We start from the raw sequence: 20,753 nt of genomic DNA on the forward strand, positions 1-20,753 counted from the left end.
AATTTGGGTTAGTTACCATGTTAGCTCTCTTATTAGTACTGGAAAAGAAAATGATGGTAATGCTGTATTTTGAGAAATCGGCGCTCTTAGACTTGGCACCGACTCCTTATGTGAACCCTTAACCACACTACTTTCTTCGTGGATACATTCACACCAACTCTAATATGGGAGATCAACTCTCTACGAGAGAACTCAAACATTTATTTCTACAACTCAACTTGATACAACACGAGAGGACACTTACAATCTTTATATGGCTATTCTACCATGACACACCACTACACTACATTACAACATTGCTATCTCCTACTTGTTTGACCCTTTATGCCATGGTATGGCTTGTGGCCGGCGAGGGGAGTGACCCCATATATATATATATATATATATATATATATATATATATATATATATATATATATATATATATATATATATATATATATATATATATATATATATATGAGACTCCATATGGCTCATATGGTGTTGTCATATGTCCAGCTTCTACACTCTTCTACATTTCTGGAATTTTCTTCATTTTTATCCTATCATACTAATATCTTTTCTCTAGAAAATTTCACACTTCACCATGAAGCATGACAACTATTACTCATACTTGCTCTCCACTCTTCTAGAACCTTCTTACCATGGTATGATCTTATCCATGCATTGCAAAGTTAGTTTCGTGTGATTTCCACAATCTTCTAGATTATTCCATGTATGCATTGTATATTTCAACATGGTAGATTCTAAAGATCATGTGCTCAGCTACCCCAATAGCCCACAGAAACAAAATTCAAAGTAAATACCGCCTAATTGTCGATTTCTCAGTAGGAAAACAGAAAGGTGAGTTGAGGAATAGTTATTACATCGTGTGGGTTGAGTAATTGTCATGTCAGCTTTATGTTAGTCATAAAACAATAGTTTAAGGGTCAACTGAAAAATTTAAAATAGTTTAGGCAGTTATGATTTAAAGTGTAATATATTTTTATTTGAACCGTATTGCTGATTTCTTTATTTGTTTTAAAAAAATTCTAATGCACCAGAGGTGGCCGTGGAGTGTGACTGTAACCGGCGGGAGAGGAGGGGGTGTGAGGTGGGGGTGATGGCGAGCATTAAAGGCGGCCGCGGTGGTGAGAGAGAGGTGAGCGGGCGCGGGGCAACGGCCGGTCAGCGGTGTGCAGCACAGAGAGGCGAGGCGCCAGAGGTAGGGGACGACCCTGATCAGTGGGGCCCGCATGTTAGCGAAGGGAGAGAGGAGGGAGGCAGGTTGGGCCAGGGAGAGAGTTGGGCTCGGGTGCGATTTGGGCCGAGTTGGGAAGAAAAAGAAAGAGAGAGGAGAAAGGAAGTTGGGCCGGTCTGAAGAGGAAAAGAGAGATGAATAGAAAGTTGTTTATTATTTTTCTCAAAGCACAAAGATCATTTTAAATAAAACTTATTTTGAATTCAAACAAATTTAAATTTTGGGTGTTACAAGTAGACAAGTTTGACTTCAGATAAAACAAATACAACATCTAAAAAACCAGAGGGAGTAGCAACTAGTTTAATTTCAACTATGAAACTTAACGATGCAGTGTATCACCTTAGATCAGGGATGGTGAGCGGTGGGTATAGGGGGCACTCCTGCACCCCCCCCCCCACCCCACAAACAATGGAGCCACCCTCCATTTTGAGGAGAAAGGAGGAAGAAGAAAGGAAGGGAGAGGAAGAAGAAAAATCAGCCCCCCTTAATCCATTCCTAGATCCGCCACTGCCGTAGATGAAGTTGTCAAGACTCCTGTTGGGGAGAAACTCATAGACGATCAACTTCTTCTGCCCCTCCTAGCAAATGCCTATAACTCTCACCAGGTTCCTGTGCAGCAACTTCGCGAGCAAAACCAGCTCATTCTTCAAGTCACCAATCCCCTGTTAAGAGTTCTCTAACAGCCTCTTAACAACAACTATTTGACTGTTAGGGAGAGTTCCTGTACAATATGGAGACATGTATTTCAACACGACATAAGAAATGGAGCCATAGACTAAAACTGCTCGCAACATTAAATTGGGCCAAAACCTCCTTAGCCGAGAATGTTGTCTAAACCAAAGTCTTCCGATCCATTGCAATTCGAAGAGTTTGTAGATCAATAGGGAGTGGCGAATATATATTCCCACAAATAGGGAGTTTTTAGGGGCTTTGGATGTCTGGTGACTATATATGCTACAACTTTTGTCATTCTCTTCCAAAAAAATAGTTATCCATATATTCCCACACTAAGTGGCGAATAAAGAATTACAAAAAAAGAATATATAATAGTGAATTTGCGAGTGCACTGTAGGTTTACCATGCCTTGTCCAGAAAAATAGAACAAAATAACTAGGTACGCACTTGAAACATATTTCGCTTTTCAAAATTCCATACCTGAAGGTGGTGGTAGCTATATGCATGAGATCAATATATACACTTTTTGTGGCATGGGAAATCTAGAAGATCAGGCTAATTTTGTTGTTGGCGTCATCCCTTGTGACCATGCTGATCAAATAACGAACCCAACTATAAAGATGCTTATAAGGATAGCACTTTGTGTACGTGCATTCATAAATATGAGTGTGCGTGTGTTTTGAGTATATGAGGTAATCTCAAAAAGAAAAATAACAAACCCAGCTAGAACGTACAACAGATGACAAAGATTGTGTATATGGACACATGGTTATTTTTGCACTGCTATTAGTAACTTGAAATTTTGATCGTTTCATTGACCAGTTAATTATCAATATAATAATGGTCGTCTTTGCAACAACAAATACAAAAATAAATGAAACTGACGCGTTTACGCGTTCATCGCTAATGAACATGCTGCCAGTATATAATATATCAACCACTCCAAACCTAACTTTTTCTGCATGACACCGATATATATGTGTCAATCACTTATATGAACTGGATTAAGGTACTCGACAAGTGGCCCGCTTCATTCTCGTCATCACCTTGTTCCGACGACACCGGTATCGTCGTCCCCAGCGCGGCGACATCCAACGCCGCCGCCGCCCTGTGCCTGCGCATGTGTCCGCCGAGCGCCTGTCCGGTGGGGAACACCATGCCGCACGCGTTGCACCGGTGGGCGTCCGTCGCGGCGCCGCCGCCTTTGCCGGGGCGCGTGCCGAGCAGGAGGTCGAGGCCGTCGGCGCGCACCCTCGGCCGGCTGTGGCTGGTTCGGTGGCCGCCGAGCGCCTGGAACGTGGAGAAGCTCCGGCCGCAGGTGCGGCACCGCAACGCCCCCGCGTCGTCAGCTCCGAGCCGCTTGCTGCCGCGCTTGGCGATCACCTTGCTCGCCGGCGACAGCGACAGCGAGAGCAGCAGCAGGAGGCGGTTCGCCGTGCTCGCTGCCGGCGCGTTTCTTGTTGTGGCCACGTCGCCCATTGATGGTCACCGTACGTGATAATGTACCACCAAGCAGTAGCAGCTGTTAAGCCTTTGATGATGAACAATCAACAAGAAAGCTATCGAATCGAGAATGTTGTCATGGTGAGCCGGTGCAGCTACTTATACATATAGGAGTAGGGATCATGGTGATGATGGATGCCTTTGTAGACTTTGGAGTCAAGGTCAAGGTCAAGCTCGATATCCAATATTATTGCCAGCTAGAGCCACATGGCCACATGGTGAGTTTCTGAGTTTTTTCCACAATAAAATGGTTTATTAGCTACTTGTGCTTACGCAGTGCCACTTGTACTTCTTACGTAAGATTCAGGCGTGCGATCCGAGCGTATGCGTGGCGTCAGCCATACTACGCCATGTATCTACAATTCTACTACGTAACAGTTTTCTTTCAGTATCTATAGCAACAAGCCGGCTGATGCATACATGCATACACACAAGTCCTGCACGGTTGTAAAACTCTTTTCGTCTTAATACAATGATGCGCAGGTCTCCTACGTATTCGAGAAAAAAAAATTATTGCTGCTAGAACTTTAATTATTGAAGTGCGTGCATATATAATTGGTGAGTACATTGCAACTTTTTCGGTAACTTGTACAGCATGTTTTTCATCAAGAGAATAAGAGTGCGGCCTTTTACATATGGCACCACGGAAGTGTCTAATTTGAATTGCAATTCTAAGTTACATATTTTAATTTTTAAACTTCAAAATTCACATACATGCTCCAAACAGTTCAGCCAGCTTTTCCTGCCCAAGTCTAGCAAATTAAACGGCCATATGTCGGAATGTTCCACACACTCCTTTTCCCAATCTAGCTCATTCTTATCCCACCAGTTGTTGAATTTTCCCATAGTTTAATACTGAAGAATTTTTTTTTGCCAAAGTGCTAGTTATTTATTTGGTCCTCAGAAAATAGAAGTTACCCACTGATTACTTCAGTATGTAGACTACATGGAGTTGTCTCTGGATCGGAAATGCAGCTGGCAGTTAAGCGTGTTTGCCTACCTGCGAACTTTCACTGCGTTTTCGGTTGTCTCTGGTTGGTGACCAAAACTGGAGATTAGAAACGAAACTACTTCAACATATCAGTGACAACGACCCAATAGTCAATAATCATGTGTGCACATATATGTGTATGAATTGACCACATCCTTCTTCTCTAGACTCAAACAGCAAGTCGACACAAAAAATAATCATGTGTGGACATACTAGTATATGCATTATTGAGCTTAATTACCCTGTTTCTCTGGAGGAGGAATCCAAACGCCTTCTTCTTTATATACAACACAAAAATCATTAGTAAACGGTGTAATAACCTCTTTCACGCCTTAATAAAAATAATCAGCCCACCTAGCTCCTGTTGATGTAAGCTCGAGCTCATAACATATATTGGCCTTGCATTGAGGGTACATATACACTCTGTTCATTCCAAATTAATGGTCTTTTACTTTTGTACTAAGTCAAAACTCTCTAACTTTATTTGACGAAGTTTAATTTATCAAGAAGTGTTAATTTCCACAATACCAAATAATACACTATCAATATATATTATGGTGGATTAATGTAATGTTGTAGATATTGGCATTAGTTTTCATAACCTTATTAGTCAAAGTTAGACAAGTTTGACATACAAGAAATCTAAAGTGACCAATATATATAGTTTGGATGGAATATATATATATATATATATATATATATATATATATATATATATATATATATATATATGACCTACTAGCAGCATATAGTTATAAGTTCAATATAATTAAGCTACCATCATATAAATACATTTAATTTTATAAATAGATTAAATATATACCATGTAGGCCTTTGATTGCATCCTAGCTAGCTCAAGTAAGTGGAGATCTCGCTGGGGATAAACGAGTGACCATCAAAGCAGTTCCTGCATACCCTTTTCGCGGAGCACCATTCTTCCTCTTCTTCGTTCATATACCGCTAGGCCTGCTAGTGGGGCGGGGTCAGATGGGGATTTTGGGGCGGCTTTTCGAATGGGGATCCGTTTGTGTGGGTAGTAACGGATTTAGAGGCCAACGGGTTGGGGCGGGGTGTGCTGCACTTGCGGGTTGGGGTGGGGTGGGTGACTGGGTGAAGAAAACAGATCGAGATCCCGCGAGAAAGATGAAGGCGCGACACCGCCGCCGCCGGCCACCGTCGCCGCCGCACCTCCCCTCCTCCGACGTCCACGGATCGAGGTACTCCTCTTCCACCTCGCATCTCCATCTCCTCTGCATCACCCCTTCCTCTTCCTCAACGGCTCGCTCTCTTCCTCTTCTTGCAAGATGCCAAGATCTATGAGAGAGGTGCTGTAGGCCTCTGTACACCCCCATCGCAGGAGCCGTAGGTGGATGGACCTGGATTCGGCACCACCATCGACTTGAAGTTTGAGGAACTGCGGCGATCTGCTGCCAGCCATCGTCAATCATGAGGAACCGCGGCGGCGCGGCGCCCTCGGCCAGGCTGTAGGAGGATTCATTGATTCATTAGGAGGACAAGATCGAGCAGAGCAGGTGGAGGAGGAATTAATCTCGCCGGTGAACAAAACAGTCCGGCATACCTCTGGAGGCCGCGCTTGACGCTGTCGGTGGTGACGTCGGTGTAGAAGGCGTCCCAGGTGCACCAGCCGAACTAGTTGAGGAAAGACGGCAGCTTCTTCCTCTCCCGGTGGTGGAACGTCTGCAGGTGCTTCTCCACCGCCCGGACGGCGGCGCCTGCTCGAATAGGTAATTACATGTACATGTGGATTTCACTTGACACATCAGATTAGTTTATCTCAAGCCTGATGCGTGTGCTTGCGCTGGCCATTCACCTCGTGACATACTCACATACTAATACTAGTAGCGCCGTACCATGCACCCATGTTGCATCCACACTTGGGGTCTTGGGGATCGGAGCAGTAATGGTGGCAGAAGTAGACCGGGAGGTTGGCCAGGTACATTTGGCTTATGAGTATGCAGGCATGCTTTAACGCTGTTGCCATACTGAAATCTAGTTTCCCAGTACCACTATTCAAGTAAACCATGACTCTTGACCTTTGGTTAGTTTTGATGAGCATCCAGAGCGACATCATCATGATGTTCTTAACATTAACCAAAATGGTACCTGAAAACATTAACTTGGATTAGAATATAGTACTAGTAGTAATGTGGTGGGATTAAACTTATTGCAGCCCCTTAAATTTCGATCAATGCCATGTTGGGAGTCACCATTTGGCATCAACTTATTGTGCTGAGTTTTGGTTATAAGAGAAAAAAATGGGAATCCTACATTTATTGGCTTGGAGAGTGGGGCATGAAAGGCTATAGGAGTTGATCTTGCACACCTCTAGCTAGGCGTCCATGACAACTGCAGCACAGATCATACGGGCTGTGTTTAGATGCGAAAAGTTTGCGAAAAGTGAAGCTGAAAAGCACTGTAGCACTTTTCATTTGTATGTGGTAAATATTATCCTACCATGGGCTAACTAGGCTCAAAAGATTCATCTCGCAACGTACATCCAAACTGTGCAATAAGTTGTTTTATTTACTCACATTTAGTGTTCCATGCATGCGTCATTTGCTATATTTAATGTGTCGATGTGATTTCGATGTGACGGAAAGTTTGGAAACTTTGGAGGAACTAAACACAGCCACGGTGGTGGGAGATGAGCAATTTGAGCATAGTAGGTGAGCCATAATTGTTGCAAAGAATGTTCCTTGATTAGGGAGCTGGGGTCATGCTAATTTCTTAAATAGGCCTTCAAATAGAACTGAAATCAAATTAGTATTAGATCTTCAAAGGGAGCTGAAAATTGGTAGTGTCACAAGTTCAATTCCTGTCTTGCTTTTGGCTGTGTTCTTTTAAGACAATCTAGCAGTAGCTGATGGCTGTGTTAGATATTGCCAGACAAAATAAGAACTGAACTTCCACCAATTCTTTGCTTGGTATTGTATTAAGGATAAAGTCCATTTTTAGCCATCGAACTATCGTCTGAGTCCGGATTTGGCAATCGAACTCCAAAACCGGACACCCGCGGCCATCGAACTGTTAATACCAGACACGTTCGAGCATGGAAACCATTACACCCTGGTTTTAGCCTAGTCAGCCAGCCACGTCAACAGCAGTCAGCCGAGTCAACACGGCTGACTCGGATCCCGCTCGGCTGACTCAGATGGGGCGTATACATCGACCCCGGCCCCTCCTCGTCGGTTCGCCGTCCCTCAAAACACCCCAAATGAAACCCTAGCGGCGGCGGTGGCGGCTGCGCCTGCGCCTGCGGAGGCGGCGGCCAGCGAGGGCGGCGGCGACGAGGATCCGGCGGCGGCATCTGCGGCCGCGGCGACGAGATTCTGGAGGCGGTAGCTGCAACGATAGCGGTGACGAGACTCAGGACGAGGCGTCTGCGGCGGCGGACAAAGGTTTGATTCCTTCATGAAGTGATAGATGCAGAGCGAAATCCCATGACTTTGGGGATTTGTCTTTGCGGATTTGTCTGTCTAGGGACTCGAATATTCAATTGTTTTCCATGTGATTTGCGAAGTTGTTTATTGTGTCCGGGGATTGATCCGTTTTTGTTTATTGCGCTCCGTACAGAACATCAAATAATGGACCCATTGGATAGTCTTGCAGTCAGATTTCATTACAATGGAGAATTTGTGAGGACTAGTAGGGCTCTGCATTATTGTGGTGGAGAAGAGGGGATGTCATACATTGAACGAGATAAAATCTCACTTCCTGAGATAATGGGGCACTTAAAAGACCACTGCAATGTTGAGTTAGGTGCTTTGCTACATTGGCTTTTCCCAGGAAAGGAACTAGTGAATGGGTTGCGTGCATTGGTTGATGATAAATCATGCATTGAAATGGAAAATTGCATTGTGGAAGGTGGTGTAGCAGATATATATATCGAGGACCCAATAGTTGTTGAGCCGTCAGATGATGGAGAAGCAGCAGCGAATGTCAGTGATTTTGAGAATGAGATGGAAGCTGAGGAGGACCCAACAGTTGAGATTGAAGATGATGAGATGGAAGCTCATGATTTATAATCGCAAGTGTTGGTATGCAGGACCAAGAGTAGGGAAGAAGTCGAGAAGCAGATAAAATTTGTGAAGGAGTGGTACAGCCCCAGCAAGATTGATAAAGGAAAGCAAGTGCAAGAGTAGGTTCTAGACGACACAAGCAGTGACAGTGATTTCTTACCCGGTGATGACAGCTCTTCGGAGGATGATGAAGAAGGCAATGACATACATTGCAAATTCAAGCAATTCAAGAAAAAAAATGAAGAAACCACCAACAAAGAAGAAACCAAAGAGAGCAGCACCAAGTTCTATGCTCCAGATCAAAGGAGTTGGTGACCAGAACTAGTGCAACTGTCACAGATCATGTGTTATGTACTGCCGGACACTTTGGCCTTAAGTCACTCTTATGCCGAACTCCATGTTATGCTTACCTATCTCTTGTACTGTCACTCTCATCTCCTCTCTTGTACTGTGATGTGTTATGTACTACCAGACAGTTTGGGCTAAGTCAGTGATGTGTGATGTGTTATCCTCCCTATCATGTTTATCTCATGTTCATCTCTCATATCAATGCTAACCCAAGCCATTGCTAACACTACAACAACACATGTCACCACAAGAAACTTGAAGATAAACACTTCATTCTCTAGTGAGCAGATCCTGCATCTCAGTTCAGCATTCTCCTCTGCCTTCTTAGTCACCACTGCAACCGTCTCTGCTCCAATTGGCTCAGCCAACGCTCTCTGCTCCTCTGCTGCATAAACCGGCCAAATCTGCTGTTGTGCTGCATCACTAACCCGCCCCTGTAGCTCTCTGTTCTCCATCCTCAGTGCTCTCACGGCGTCGCGCAGATCTATAAGAAGCTCCCGGAGGAAGGGGGACGGCGGTGGATCTACCCAATGCCAAAAGTCGCATCCTCCCATTGCCGGCTATTCCATCCAAAAAGGAAATCAAACAAATGCACAAATTGTCAACACCATCAAACAAAACCAAATCCGAATCGACCAAAGACAACACAACCACTCACCGTAGCACTGAAACATTTGACGAATCTTCGCCCAGGATTTTCATCACTCCACGCAGTCAACCTTCCCGCCTTGTTGCCGCATTTGCAGAGGACCGGAGGCCAATAGTCAAGGGGGCCCTGCCGGTAAGGGATAGGGGATGATCTTCCCCCTTCCCTTGAGCCCCATCGAGGACCTCCCATGCTGCTCAAGCTGCTTGAACTCGCCATGGCTCCGCCCTCTGAATGGAAACCCTAGCGCCGCCTCCCCAGAGCTCCAACCCGCTCTTTTTTTTTTGGAATAAGTGCTCCAACCCGCACTGCCCCCCCCCCATAAAAGGAGCACGGTCTGAGTCAGCCGTGCTGACTTGGCCATGGGGTGCCGACGTGGGAGGGTGACAGGGCCAAAACCAGGGCGGATCGGTGTCCATGGTCACACGTGTCTGGTATTAACAGTTCGATGGCCGCGGGTGTCCGGTTTTGGAGTTCGATTGCCAAATCCGGACTCAGACGATAGTTCGATGGCCAAAAATGGACTTTATCCTTGTATTAATGCAGTTCTAGCTAGTATTCATGCCTGACAGGCCCTAGATATTAGCATAAAGATTTCTAGTGACTAAGAAATAATTCTAATCAAAATTTTATGGAAGTATTTCGATGCTGTAGTTTTTTTCCTCATATGTCTTGGGAGTTAAAATTTGATATATCAGTTACTAGTTAACCTGTTATCTCTCTCTCTTTTTGAAGATACAGAAAAAGCTAGCTTTCATATCAAGTAACATCTGCCTTAACAATTACTACCATTCATTCAGACCCAAGCTATCATTCATTCAGGCCCAAGCTAGTAAAGGAAGAGCTACGGAGACAGAAAGAAAAGGTTATCTTGTCAGAGGTTCGTCAAGTGGTTCAGCAGATGCAAGCTGTCTAAGTTTACACCTAAAAATTTAGTCATGCCATGGAAATGTATACTGCATTTTGCAACAACTTAGTTTCTTAAAAAAATGCACAACCTGATTTTGGCTGGCTTGGTGTTGGTTTTACATGCATTAGGAAGATTTAAGTTTACTGCTTTAAATTTACTTGGCGTTGAAACTTGTACCTTCTTGGGATGCTAGTTAAATGGACCCTTTTTCTTGGTCTTTGTAACAAATCACATGCTAATTCTGACTTAGTGCATCACTGTGCATCATAAGATCCAACAAGTATCATGTGCTGTCAGCAATGGCACGTGATTTTTTAGCAATTCCACTTAGCACTGTTTCGTCTGAATCTGCATTCAGCTTGAGCGGTTGGATTCTTAGTGACAATCGAAGCTCAATGACACCAGAAACTCTTCAAGCTTTGGTCTGTTGCAAAGATTGGTTGTACACATATCCCACCAATGAAGTGAGTTAGGGAGTTCTGAGAAGCTTATCCTTTGCACGGTCAGACTTCTTATCCCTGCTCTTAGTTCTTTTCAGTTAAGTTGCAATAGGGTCATCAACGCAGATCTCCATGTTTGTGGTAAGAATACTTAGTGTGGGCTACTCTCTTTATAACAGTACTGGTGGTGGCATTTATGCTATGCGTGGTAATTGTTTCCTTTCTTCTTTGGGAGGGTGGAATGGGTTTTCTATGGGAGAGTATGCCTTTGAGATTTTTAGTGCTGTAGTTTATAATTCTGTTTGATTCTTGATACGGCAAAGTCTGAAATCAGCTCTGAAGATATTTCTTAGCAAGATGTCAACTATTAATATGAATGTTTTGGTGTGGGTCTTGTATCTGAAGAAGTAGCTATTATATTCTCTGTTATTAGTCCAGATTAGCTGTGAAGCTTATCAAGAATATTGTGCAGTTTTACATAGTTTCTCTCTTGTTGTTTCCAGAGCTGGCCTGTGAACTTTGTGGTTTCGTACCCTCGATTTTGACTCATAGATCAGAGAAAGAATGGAAGAGTTACAAGATTGCAACTCGAAAAGCCTGGTTGCCCTTCCAGGCTCTTTGGTTCTGCATCTCTTTAGGCTGTTTGGTCAGCAGGATCAGAGTTTATGGCAGAAGTACATCTAAATGAGCAGAAACCTATTCTGAAGGCTCAGTCGGGAGGTGATTCAAGTGGCAACAGATCGAATGATTGCTATTTTCCAGGCCTTCATGATGACCTGTCTCAAGACTGCCTTGCTTGGTCAAGCATATCAGACTACCCTTCCCTTTCTTGTCTGAATAAAAGATTCAATTTGTTAATTAACAGTGGATATCTGTACAAATTGCGAAGGAAATATGGCATTGTTGAGCTTTGGGTGTATCTCGCTTGTAGCTTGATGCCCTGGGAAGCATTTGATCCCAACCGAAAGCAGTGGATGAGGCTCCCGAGTATGCCATGCGACGAGTGCTTCTCCTGTGCAGACAAGGAATCGCTTGCTGTTGGGACACAGCTGCAATTAATTAAACTGTGGATGAATATGTTGCACAGCAACAACCCATGCATAACCCACCATTGGTGGGGCGGGTTGATTAATTAAACATTTGAGTGGGGGCGGGTTGGCAAAAATTAATTAAACTGCTGCGGATAGGGGCGGGGAAGTGGCGGGTACATCCCCATTAGCAGGCCTAATACCGCGCACTCGACTTGAGCACCTTAGCTTGTTCCTCATGTCGACTTCAATCATCCAGTAGACGCCGTGACCCGCCTTCAAGAGGAAGCAGGTGGCATCTGGATCAACCAAACTCACCAGAGGATACTCCGGCTTCACCCGTGGAAGGCTCAGCTGATGGCCACTGTATAGATGCCCCAGAACTCGGCAGCTCCCATGTCATCACCATCCTTGTGCCATCTCCCATGGTGGATGTCGGACAACGTCCATGATCTTACAGTGAAATCAGCTGAACGACGACGGCTTGGGCTACTATCTTCGATGCAGACGAGCTTGATCATGCCGCCGGCGGTGGCGCAAACGCACCGGGCTTTGTCAGGGCAGTCTCCATCGGGATCCAGGCGGTCAGATCCCAGAGCCTCGTCCGGCAGCGGGATGTAGCGGGGCTCCACCGGACCCGGGCTGCTCTCGTCGCCGGCGAGGAGGACGTCGACGACCAGGTTGCCCTGGTAGTTGTCGACCCAGCACAAGAAGCGGCCGTCGACGGGGACGACGGCGTCGGTGATCCAGTAGTGATCACTGGGGCCCTGGGGAAACCGCACGCTCCTGACCATCCACTCTGCTCCGATCTTCCTCTGCGAGCCAGCAGAATAATGGCGGTGGCGCAGCAGGCAGAGCTCTCCGTCGTCGCGGCCGAAGTTGGTGAAATCCGCCACCGTGAACTCGCCGTCGCCACCGTGGCACAGGATGCCCATCTCCTCGTCCAGCATGGGTCGCTGCTGCCGGCGGCTGTACGGCTTGAAGTAGAAGTCCTCGTCAGGGGTGCTGACGCCGCCGGCGAAACAGGCGGGGAGCCGGTGGAGCGCCGGCGGCGACGAGAAGGCCGAGTAGACGAAGAGGTCGATGGGGAAGACGTGGGTGTCGCTGCAGCCCTCCAAGGGTACGATCGCCATGAAGAGGATGGCGTGGTCGTGGGCGGCGATCAGGCGCGGCTCCGGCAGGCAGCCGCTGAACTCGAGCCTGGCCGACCAGTGGAGGTGCAGGCGGGACACCGCGGGGAAGGCGGCGGCGGCGGCGACCCGGAGGGAGGCGCGGATGGGCCTGCCGGTGCAGGTGGAGGAGGGCGCCGAGGCGGTGCTGTCCCCTCGGGCGTCGGCGTGGCTGCTTCGGTGGATGAAGCGGTCGAGGATTATCCATCGTGGGGGACGCGACCGGGATGAGGGTTTCATCACCATTGGTTCATCAGGTTCCTCCATGCCGCACGCCTAGGACTCGTCTTGTCACGTCGCTTCCAAAATTATTATATTATAAATCAAGGTAATTGGGCATATTTGGATCCAAGGGCTAGAACTATTTCTAGCCTAAAATAGCTCAAAATAGCCCAAAATCTCCAAACATGAGGACTAGTTTTTGGCTATTTGCAAATAGCCTACCTCAAAAAACTATCCCACCCAAAGAGTGATTATTTAGGCTATTTCAGGGGAGCCCACCATAGAAGAGAGGTAATAGGGCTCCAATGATTGGAAAAAAGTGTTTTAAAGGCTAAATAGCTCTTGGATCCAAACATGTCAAGAGCTATTTTATTGGAGGGCTATTTGATTGAGCTAATTAGCTCTAACCCAAATAGCTCTAGTCCTTGGATCCAAACACGGCCATTATATTGCCGGTTGCGGTTGCAGTTGCGATCCAAGTATAATTCATTGTTTATTTATTTTGAAAATTAAAAATCTGGTTTGGAATTCTCCAATCCAACGTCTATACTCGCCATGCTCATGTGCCAATTTGAGATATTGATGGATCTGTCGTACACTATGAATAATCTTTATAGTTTTTATAAAATGTTGATGGTTAAAGTTTGAAAAAAAATTAACTGACAAGGATCTTATAATGATATGTTTTTGAATTGGAGGGAGCCTATATATTTTCTAAACAGGATGATTTGAGGATTCATCACACTACGAGTGTACACTAGGCTGCTCTCAGTATTGGAAAACGGGCCAAAGGTCCAGGCCAAAGATACCGGCTGCTGTTGCAGCCGGTACTGAGCCTGGACTGGGCGCAAGGGAGTGATATTGGTACCCGGTCATGACACGATCCAGTGCCAATACTAGAGCATAGGCACCGGGTGGTGCCACCAACCGGTACCAAATGACGACGGCGTCAAAGGAACCGGTTCTTGGCATCACTCGGTGCCTATGGTGCAGGTAAAGGCACCGGGTTATGCCACGACCCGGTGCCTTTGATGCTCCTTATTTAGGCACTGGTTGGTAATATGACCCGGTGCCCATGCGCTAGATTTGGCACCGGGTCATTAGCACCAACCGGTGCCTTTAGCCCGTGCCTATAAATAGCCCCCCTAAGCTGTTGTGAACTTACTGTTCATGGCAGCCAAGTGAGGGGAGGGGATGGGAATTTTTGCAATTTTTTTGAAAGGTTAGTATTTTTTCCTCCATGATTTAGAAATTAATTGTTAGATGTAGTTATTTAGTTTATAGTTGTTATATTAATTATCCTTGCAATTAGTTTATTGTTCTATTTAGATGTAGTTATTTAGTTTATAGTTGTACATGTTGTAATAATATTTCTTGTTCTCTTATAAATCTATTAATTTGCTGATAGTTCATAATAAATTTGATAATTGCATAATAAATCTGATATTTGCCTAGAAAATCAATTAGTTGCCTAATAATTAAAATAATTGTCTAATAAATTTAAATAATTGACTAATAAATTAGTTAATTTAATAATAAATCTGATTAATGCCTAATAAATTTGTTAATTGCTCAATAAACCTATTTATAATAATTGACTAATAAATCTGATATTATGAATGAATTATTATGGCAATCTATGATGTATATAAATGAATTGTGAACCCAGATGAGTCGGCAATGGATGTACATGGCCGACCGGCGTTCAAAGGAGTTCATGGATGGCGTGCATGAGTTCATAAGTGGCCGAGAAACACAAGTATGGAGGTTTCATTCGTTGCCCATGCAAATTCTGTAAGAATGAGAGAAATTACTCATCATCAAGAACCATCCACAGTCACTTGTTCAATAGTAGTTTCATGCCGAACTACTATGTTTGGACCAAGCATGGAGAAAGAGGAATTATGCTGGAAAATAATGAAAAATAAGAGGACAGGATTCCTGACTTTGCAGCTAATTACGGTGTCTTTTTTGATGACACTGCAATGGGTGAGCCTGAAGAAGATACTGAAGGACACGTTGTAGAAGATGATCTGGGTCAGATGCTGCATGAAGCTGAGGAAGTTTGCGAAACAGAAAAGGAATCGAGAGATCTGAAGCGTATGTTGGAGGACTACAGAACATTGTTGTACCCAGATTGCAAACAAGGCCACAAAAAGTTGGGTACCACACTAGAATTGTTGCAATGGAAGGCATCAAATGGTTTGTCTGACAAGGGATTCGAGGAGTTGCTGAAACTTATAAAAAAAACTTACTCCCTGAGGGTAACACCTTGCCCGAACAACATACGAGGAAAAAAAAGGTTGTTTGTCCTTTTGGATTAGAAGCACAGAAGATACATGTTTGTCCTAATGACTGCATCTTATATCGTGGTGAATATGAAAATTTGGATTCGTGCCCTGTATGCAACGCATGTCGGTATAAGATCCCTCGAGATGATCCAGGCGATGTTGACGGGATACGTATCAAGAAGAGGGTGCCTGCAAAAGTGATGTGATATTTCCCTCTAATACCACGTCTGAAACGTTTGTTCATGATCAAAACGAATGCAAAATTGATGCGATGGCACAAAGAAGAATGTAAGCAAGACAATATGTTGAGACACCCCGTTTATGGGTCGCAGTGGAGAAAGGTGGACAGAACATTCCCAACATTTACAAATGATGCGAGGAATATAAGATTTGGCTTAGGTACGGATGGCATGAATCCTTTCGGCGAGCAGAGCAGTGGCCATAGTACCTGGTTTGTGACACTCTGTATATACAACATTCCTTCTTGGTTGTGTATGAAGGGGAAGTTCATTATGATGCCGGTGCTTATTCCCGGCCCCAAGCAACCTGGTAATGATATTGATGTGTATCTGAAACCACTGTTTGACGATCTTCTATTGTTGTGGAAAGATGAAGGGGTTGCTATGTGGGATGCGCACACAGAGGAACATTTTAACCTACGTTCATTGCTTTTCGTAACAACCAACGATTGGCCCACACTAAGCAACCTGTCCGAATAGTCTAATAAGGGTTATAGGGCATGCACCCATTGTTTTGAAGAAACCAACAGCATATATCTGATGCACTGTAGAAAGATAGTGTATATGGGTCATCGTCGATTTCTTCCGATCAAGCACCCATTAAGGAGGAGGCATGATCACTATGGTGGAAAGGCAGATCATCGTACGAAACCTAGGCACCGTAGTGGGAAAATGGTGTTTGAAATGGTTAAAGATGTAAAAGTAGTATTCGGAAAAGGACCTGGCAACAGATCAGTGCAGAGTGATGACGGACGCGCACCTATGTGGAAAAAAAGAGTATTTTTTGGGATTTACCTTATTGGGAAGTCTTAGAGGTCTGCCACGCAATTGATGTGATGCACCAAACAAAGAATCTTTGTGTGAACCTTTTAGGCTTCCTTGGTGTCTATGGTAAGCCTAAGGCTACACTCAAAGCGCGGCAAGATCTTCAACGATTGAAACAACAGGCCGCCCAACATCTAGAAAAAAGGGATAAAGGACGTCATTATCTAGGTCCTGCGTGCTACACTCTTAGCAAGGAAGAGAAGCAAAGTATGTTTGACTGTTTGAATAGTATCAAGGTTCCATCAGGCTACTCTTCGAACATAAAGAGGCTACTAAACCTGAAAGAGAAGAAATTCGCACATGTAAAGTCCCATGACTGTCACGTGTTGATGACACAATTAATTCCAGTTGCACTAAGAGGTATTCTACCAGCTAATGTTCGAGCAACAATCATAAAGCTTTGTGCGTTTCTCAACATAATTTCTCAGAAGGCAATAGATTTATCGAGTCTAATCAGGCTACAAGAGGATGTTGTCTAAAGTTTAGTTACTCTTGAGATGATATTTTCTCCATCATTCTTCAATATTATGACACATATTCTAGTTCACCTGGTGAAGGAGATTGGCATTCTCGGTCCTGTTTTTCTTCATAATATGTTCCCTTTTGAACAATATTTTGTAGTCCTAAAGAAATACGTTCGTAATCGGGCTCGTCCTGAAGGAAGCATTGCGAAGGGTTATGTCACAGAGGAGGTGATTGAGTTTTGTGTTGACTATGTGGATGAACTCTACCCAATAGGGTTCCAGTATCACGGCATGAGGGTCGACTGATTGGAAAGGGCACACTTGGAAGAAAATCAGTAAATGCCAACGATCATGCCACATTGAGTAAAGCACATCTCACAGTTCTGCAACAATCAGTCTTGGTGGCTCTGTCCATGGAGGAGCACATGCAAATCGTCCAAATCATGTACCTTTCGAAGTCTGAGACATGGATTAAAAACCATCATAATGATACATTCGCCACCTGGTTGCAGAAGAAAGTTATGGGCAACGATGAAATTCATGAGCAGCTAGCTTGGCTGGCCAGGGGTCTGTCAAATTCAATCTTGATGTACCAAGGATATGAAATTAATGGATACATATTTTGCACAAGAGCCCAAGATAACAAGAGCACCAATTAAAATAGTGGTGTCCGTATAGATGCCACAGACTCTAGTGGACAAACAAACTCATATTTTGGTTACATTGAGGAGATCTGGGAACTCGACTATGGGCCGCTGAAGATCCCACTATTTCGGTGCCAATGGGTTAAGCTGACAGGAAAAGGTATTGATATCGACGAGTACGGAATGACAACAGTAGACCTCAAAGCGCTTGGCTATCGAGACGAACCATTCGTCCTAGCTAAGGATGTCACCCAAGTTTTCTATGTGCAGGACATGTCTAGCAAACGAAAAAAGGACAAGTCTAGAAATAAATCAAGTTTTGTAGGTGCGGGAGATGAGCCAAAGCGCCACATAGTTCTGGCAGGCAAAAGAAAAATTGTGGGAGTCGACGATGTCACAGATGAAGAAGAATACAACAAGGTCGAAGACATGACTCCGTTCGCAGTGGAGGTTGACACAAGTATTCTTTGAGTCCAAGAGGAGGCTCCCTACGCACGTCATGATCACAATGAAGGGACAATTGTAAAGCGGACCATCGTTAATATTCCATTAGTTGAATGATTAACTCGTGTAAAATTATTTAAAAACATTATCAGATTTATTGTGCAATAAATGATTTACTAGGCATTTATTAGATTTATTAGGCAATTAAATGATTTATTAGGCAATTAAATGATTTATTAGACAATTAAATGATTAATTACAAAATTAATATAATTTTTGGGCAATTAAATGAGTTACTTGGCATTTATCAGATTTATTAGGCAATTAAATGATTTAATTGGCAGTTAAATGATTTATTGAGAAATTAACAAAATTATTAGATAATTATTTTAGTTATTAGTCAATTATTTTATTTATTGGGTAATTAACTGAATCTCTAGGCAATTCATATAATTATTGGGCAATTAAATGATTTACTAGGCATTTATCAGATTTATTAGGCAATTAAAGAAAGGCGAAAAGAAAAGAGAACCTTTGGTACCGGTTGGAAAATCCAACCGGTACCTTGGCGTCCTATTTGGGTAAAAAAATGGGACGTCGCGCGGGGGTCGAACTGTGGTCGCGGAGCCCAAACTACATCGCGTTACCATTGAGATACGGAAGAATTCCGTTCAAAGTCGGTCAAAGTAGGGAGAAAAGTGAACTTCAAAAGGCCTAAGGTACCGGTTCTAGAAGTCCACCCGGTACCATAGGTGATTTTCATTTCCCGCCCATTGGGGCCTAAGGCACCGGGTGTGCCAAGAACCGGTACCTTAGGCTTGCCAAGAGTACCGGGTGGGTCAACAACCGGTGCTAAAGCCTAGCCTAAGGCACCGGGTGGAGACACAACCGGTACCTAAGGCCTACATAGGTACCGGTTGTGTTTTTTACCCGGTACCTTTGGCCTGGGGTATAAATTCGTCTCCTCTGCTTCTTCCTCCCAATTCTCCACTGCTCATCGCCTCCTCTGGTCGACCGCCGTCGCGCGCCCTCACATCGTCGTGCCGCTGCTACCGCATCGTCGTGCCGCTGCCACCGCATCGTCGTGCGGCCGCCGCCGCCTCGTCATGCACCGCCGCCGCCGCTTCTTCTCTGCGTTCCACCGGTGGCGTCCGCCCGCGCCGGTGGCCCTCCTCCGCGCGCCCTAGCCCGCGCCAACCTGGTCGTCGTGGACGTCGACTCCGGCGACCTCCATGCTCCAACCTCGTCGTCGACGTCGACCTCCTCTACCTCTCCGATGGTCGAGCCGTCCTCGATCGCCGTCGCCGGCCCTCCTCGACGCCGCGAGCAGACTCGCCTCCTCCACAGTGCCGCCCTTCACCCTGCAGCATGCCGGCCACCCCACTGCGACGCTGGCGCCCTCCTACGCGACGCGCGCCGACTCGCCTCCTCCACTGCACCGCGTCAAGCTGCTCCCCCTCCACCAGTCCCGCCGACCTCCCTCCATTGACGTAAGCAACAATGGCGCCGCCGCCGGCTCTTGCATTTTCATTTTTTCTCTTAATTATTATATATAATGTGTAATTTCTTGTTTTCTATTTCTATTTCTACTATTTAATTATGTAGTGAATATTTTAGTATAATAAAAAAATGTATAGAATTGGGTATAATTTAGTATAATGAAAAAGAATATAGAGAATTGAGTATAATTTAGTATAATGAAAAACAAATCAGTAAATGTAGAGAATTTAGAATAATGAAAAAGAAATAATTTCTATTTAATTTTTGCAGTGAATAATGTACATGTCAATGCCAATTTTTTATGACTTTTTCTTTACATGTGTAATTTAATTAGATGTACATGTATTCAAATACATCAATTTATTGTAAATAGACATGTATTTTTAAGACTTAAATTTATTTTGAATGTACATGTATTCAAAGACTTCAATTTATCAAGCTCCTCTGTAACTCATTACATGTAAATTCCACGTATTCAAAGACTTCAATTAATTCTCGAGCTCGAACACCTCGATGCTTTAAATTTAGAGTGTGGCCCCCTAACGCGTTACTCACTCACACACACTAACACTCACACCGACACTCTAAGAGTTTCTTCCGCCGCCGCCTCTCCATAATGAGCTAGGAATCGGCTAATGTGCCTCTACATATTGAGCTAGGAATCACACACACTAACACACACACACACACACACACACACTCACTCACTCACTCACTCACTCACTCACTCACTCACTCACTCACTCACTCACTGACACACACACAATACCACTAACACTAACACTAATTGACACTTAGGGTTTCAGTTAACAATGGATCCCTATGATGAGGAGGCCGCCGCAAAGTACATGATGGATGCTATAAACGAAGATACAAGGGTCAACGCCGCTGAACAATTTGGTGTCGAAGAGGCCCGCACAGCCGATTCGTTCCTGAATATGTCCGGAGATGGCAGTGACGGGGATGATGACTTTACCCCGATGGCCCCTCAGCAGCCTGTTTCAGTATGTATCTTAATTATGCATGGTGACTTAACTATATTAGATTTGAGATTAATATATCTTTTGTTACATTTAGTCGTGATCTGCATCGAAGTCGAAAGGGAGGCGCCGTCCGACCAAAAAAATTTGA

At 44.5% G+C, this 20,753-nt stretch overlaps 1 protein-coding gene and 2 long non-coding RNA genes across 4 annotated transcripts; 2 read left to right on the plus strand and 1 right to left on the minus strand.

Annotated features, from left to right (window-relative positions):
- Window positions 1-2,704: 2,704 nt before the first annotated feature.
- LOC120646425 (zinc finger protein ZAT11-like) lies at window positions 2,705-3,484 on the minus strand. The gene has a single exon (XM_039922995.1). It carries the CDS (start codon window positions 3,395-3,397, stop codon window positions 2,909-2,911), a length of 489 nt encoding a protein of 162 aa, XP_039778929.1. The 5' UTR covers window positions 3,398-3,484; the 3' UTR covers window positions 2,705-2,908.
- Window positions 3,485-5,504: 2,020 nt separating this feature from the next.
- LOC120645291 lies at window positions 5,505-10,361 on the plus strand. Of its 2 annotated transcripts, none has more exons than XR_005664218.1 (3): window positions 5,505-5,629; window positions 5,717-7,099; window positions 10,247-10,361. It is a non-coding gene; the product is annotated as an uncharacterized LOC120645291 (long non-coding RNA). The 2 variants fall into 2 exon arrangements; XR_005664219.1 differs by having other exon boundaries at window positions 10,269-10,359.
- On the plus strand, window positions 10,358-11,715 carry LOC120645292. Its single transcript, XR_005664220.1, has 2 exons — window positions 10,358-10,858; window positions 11,300-11,715. It is a non-coding gene; the product is annotated as an uncharacterized LOC120645292 (long non-coding RNA).
- The last annotated feature ends 9,038 nt before the right edge of the window (window positions 11,716-20,753 follow it).

This window comes from Panicum virgatum, chromosome 8K (genome assembly GCF_016808335.1).
Source record: "Panicum virgatum strain AP13 chromosome 8K, P.virgatum_v5, whole genome shotgun sequence".
In the NCBI taxonomy this organism is placed as follows: Eukaryota; Viridiplantae; Streptophyta; class Magnoliopsida; order Poales; family Poaceae; genus Panicum; species Panicum virgatum.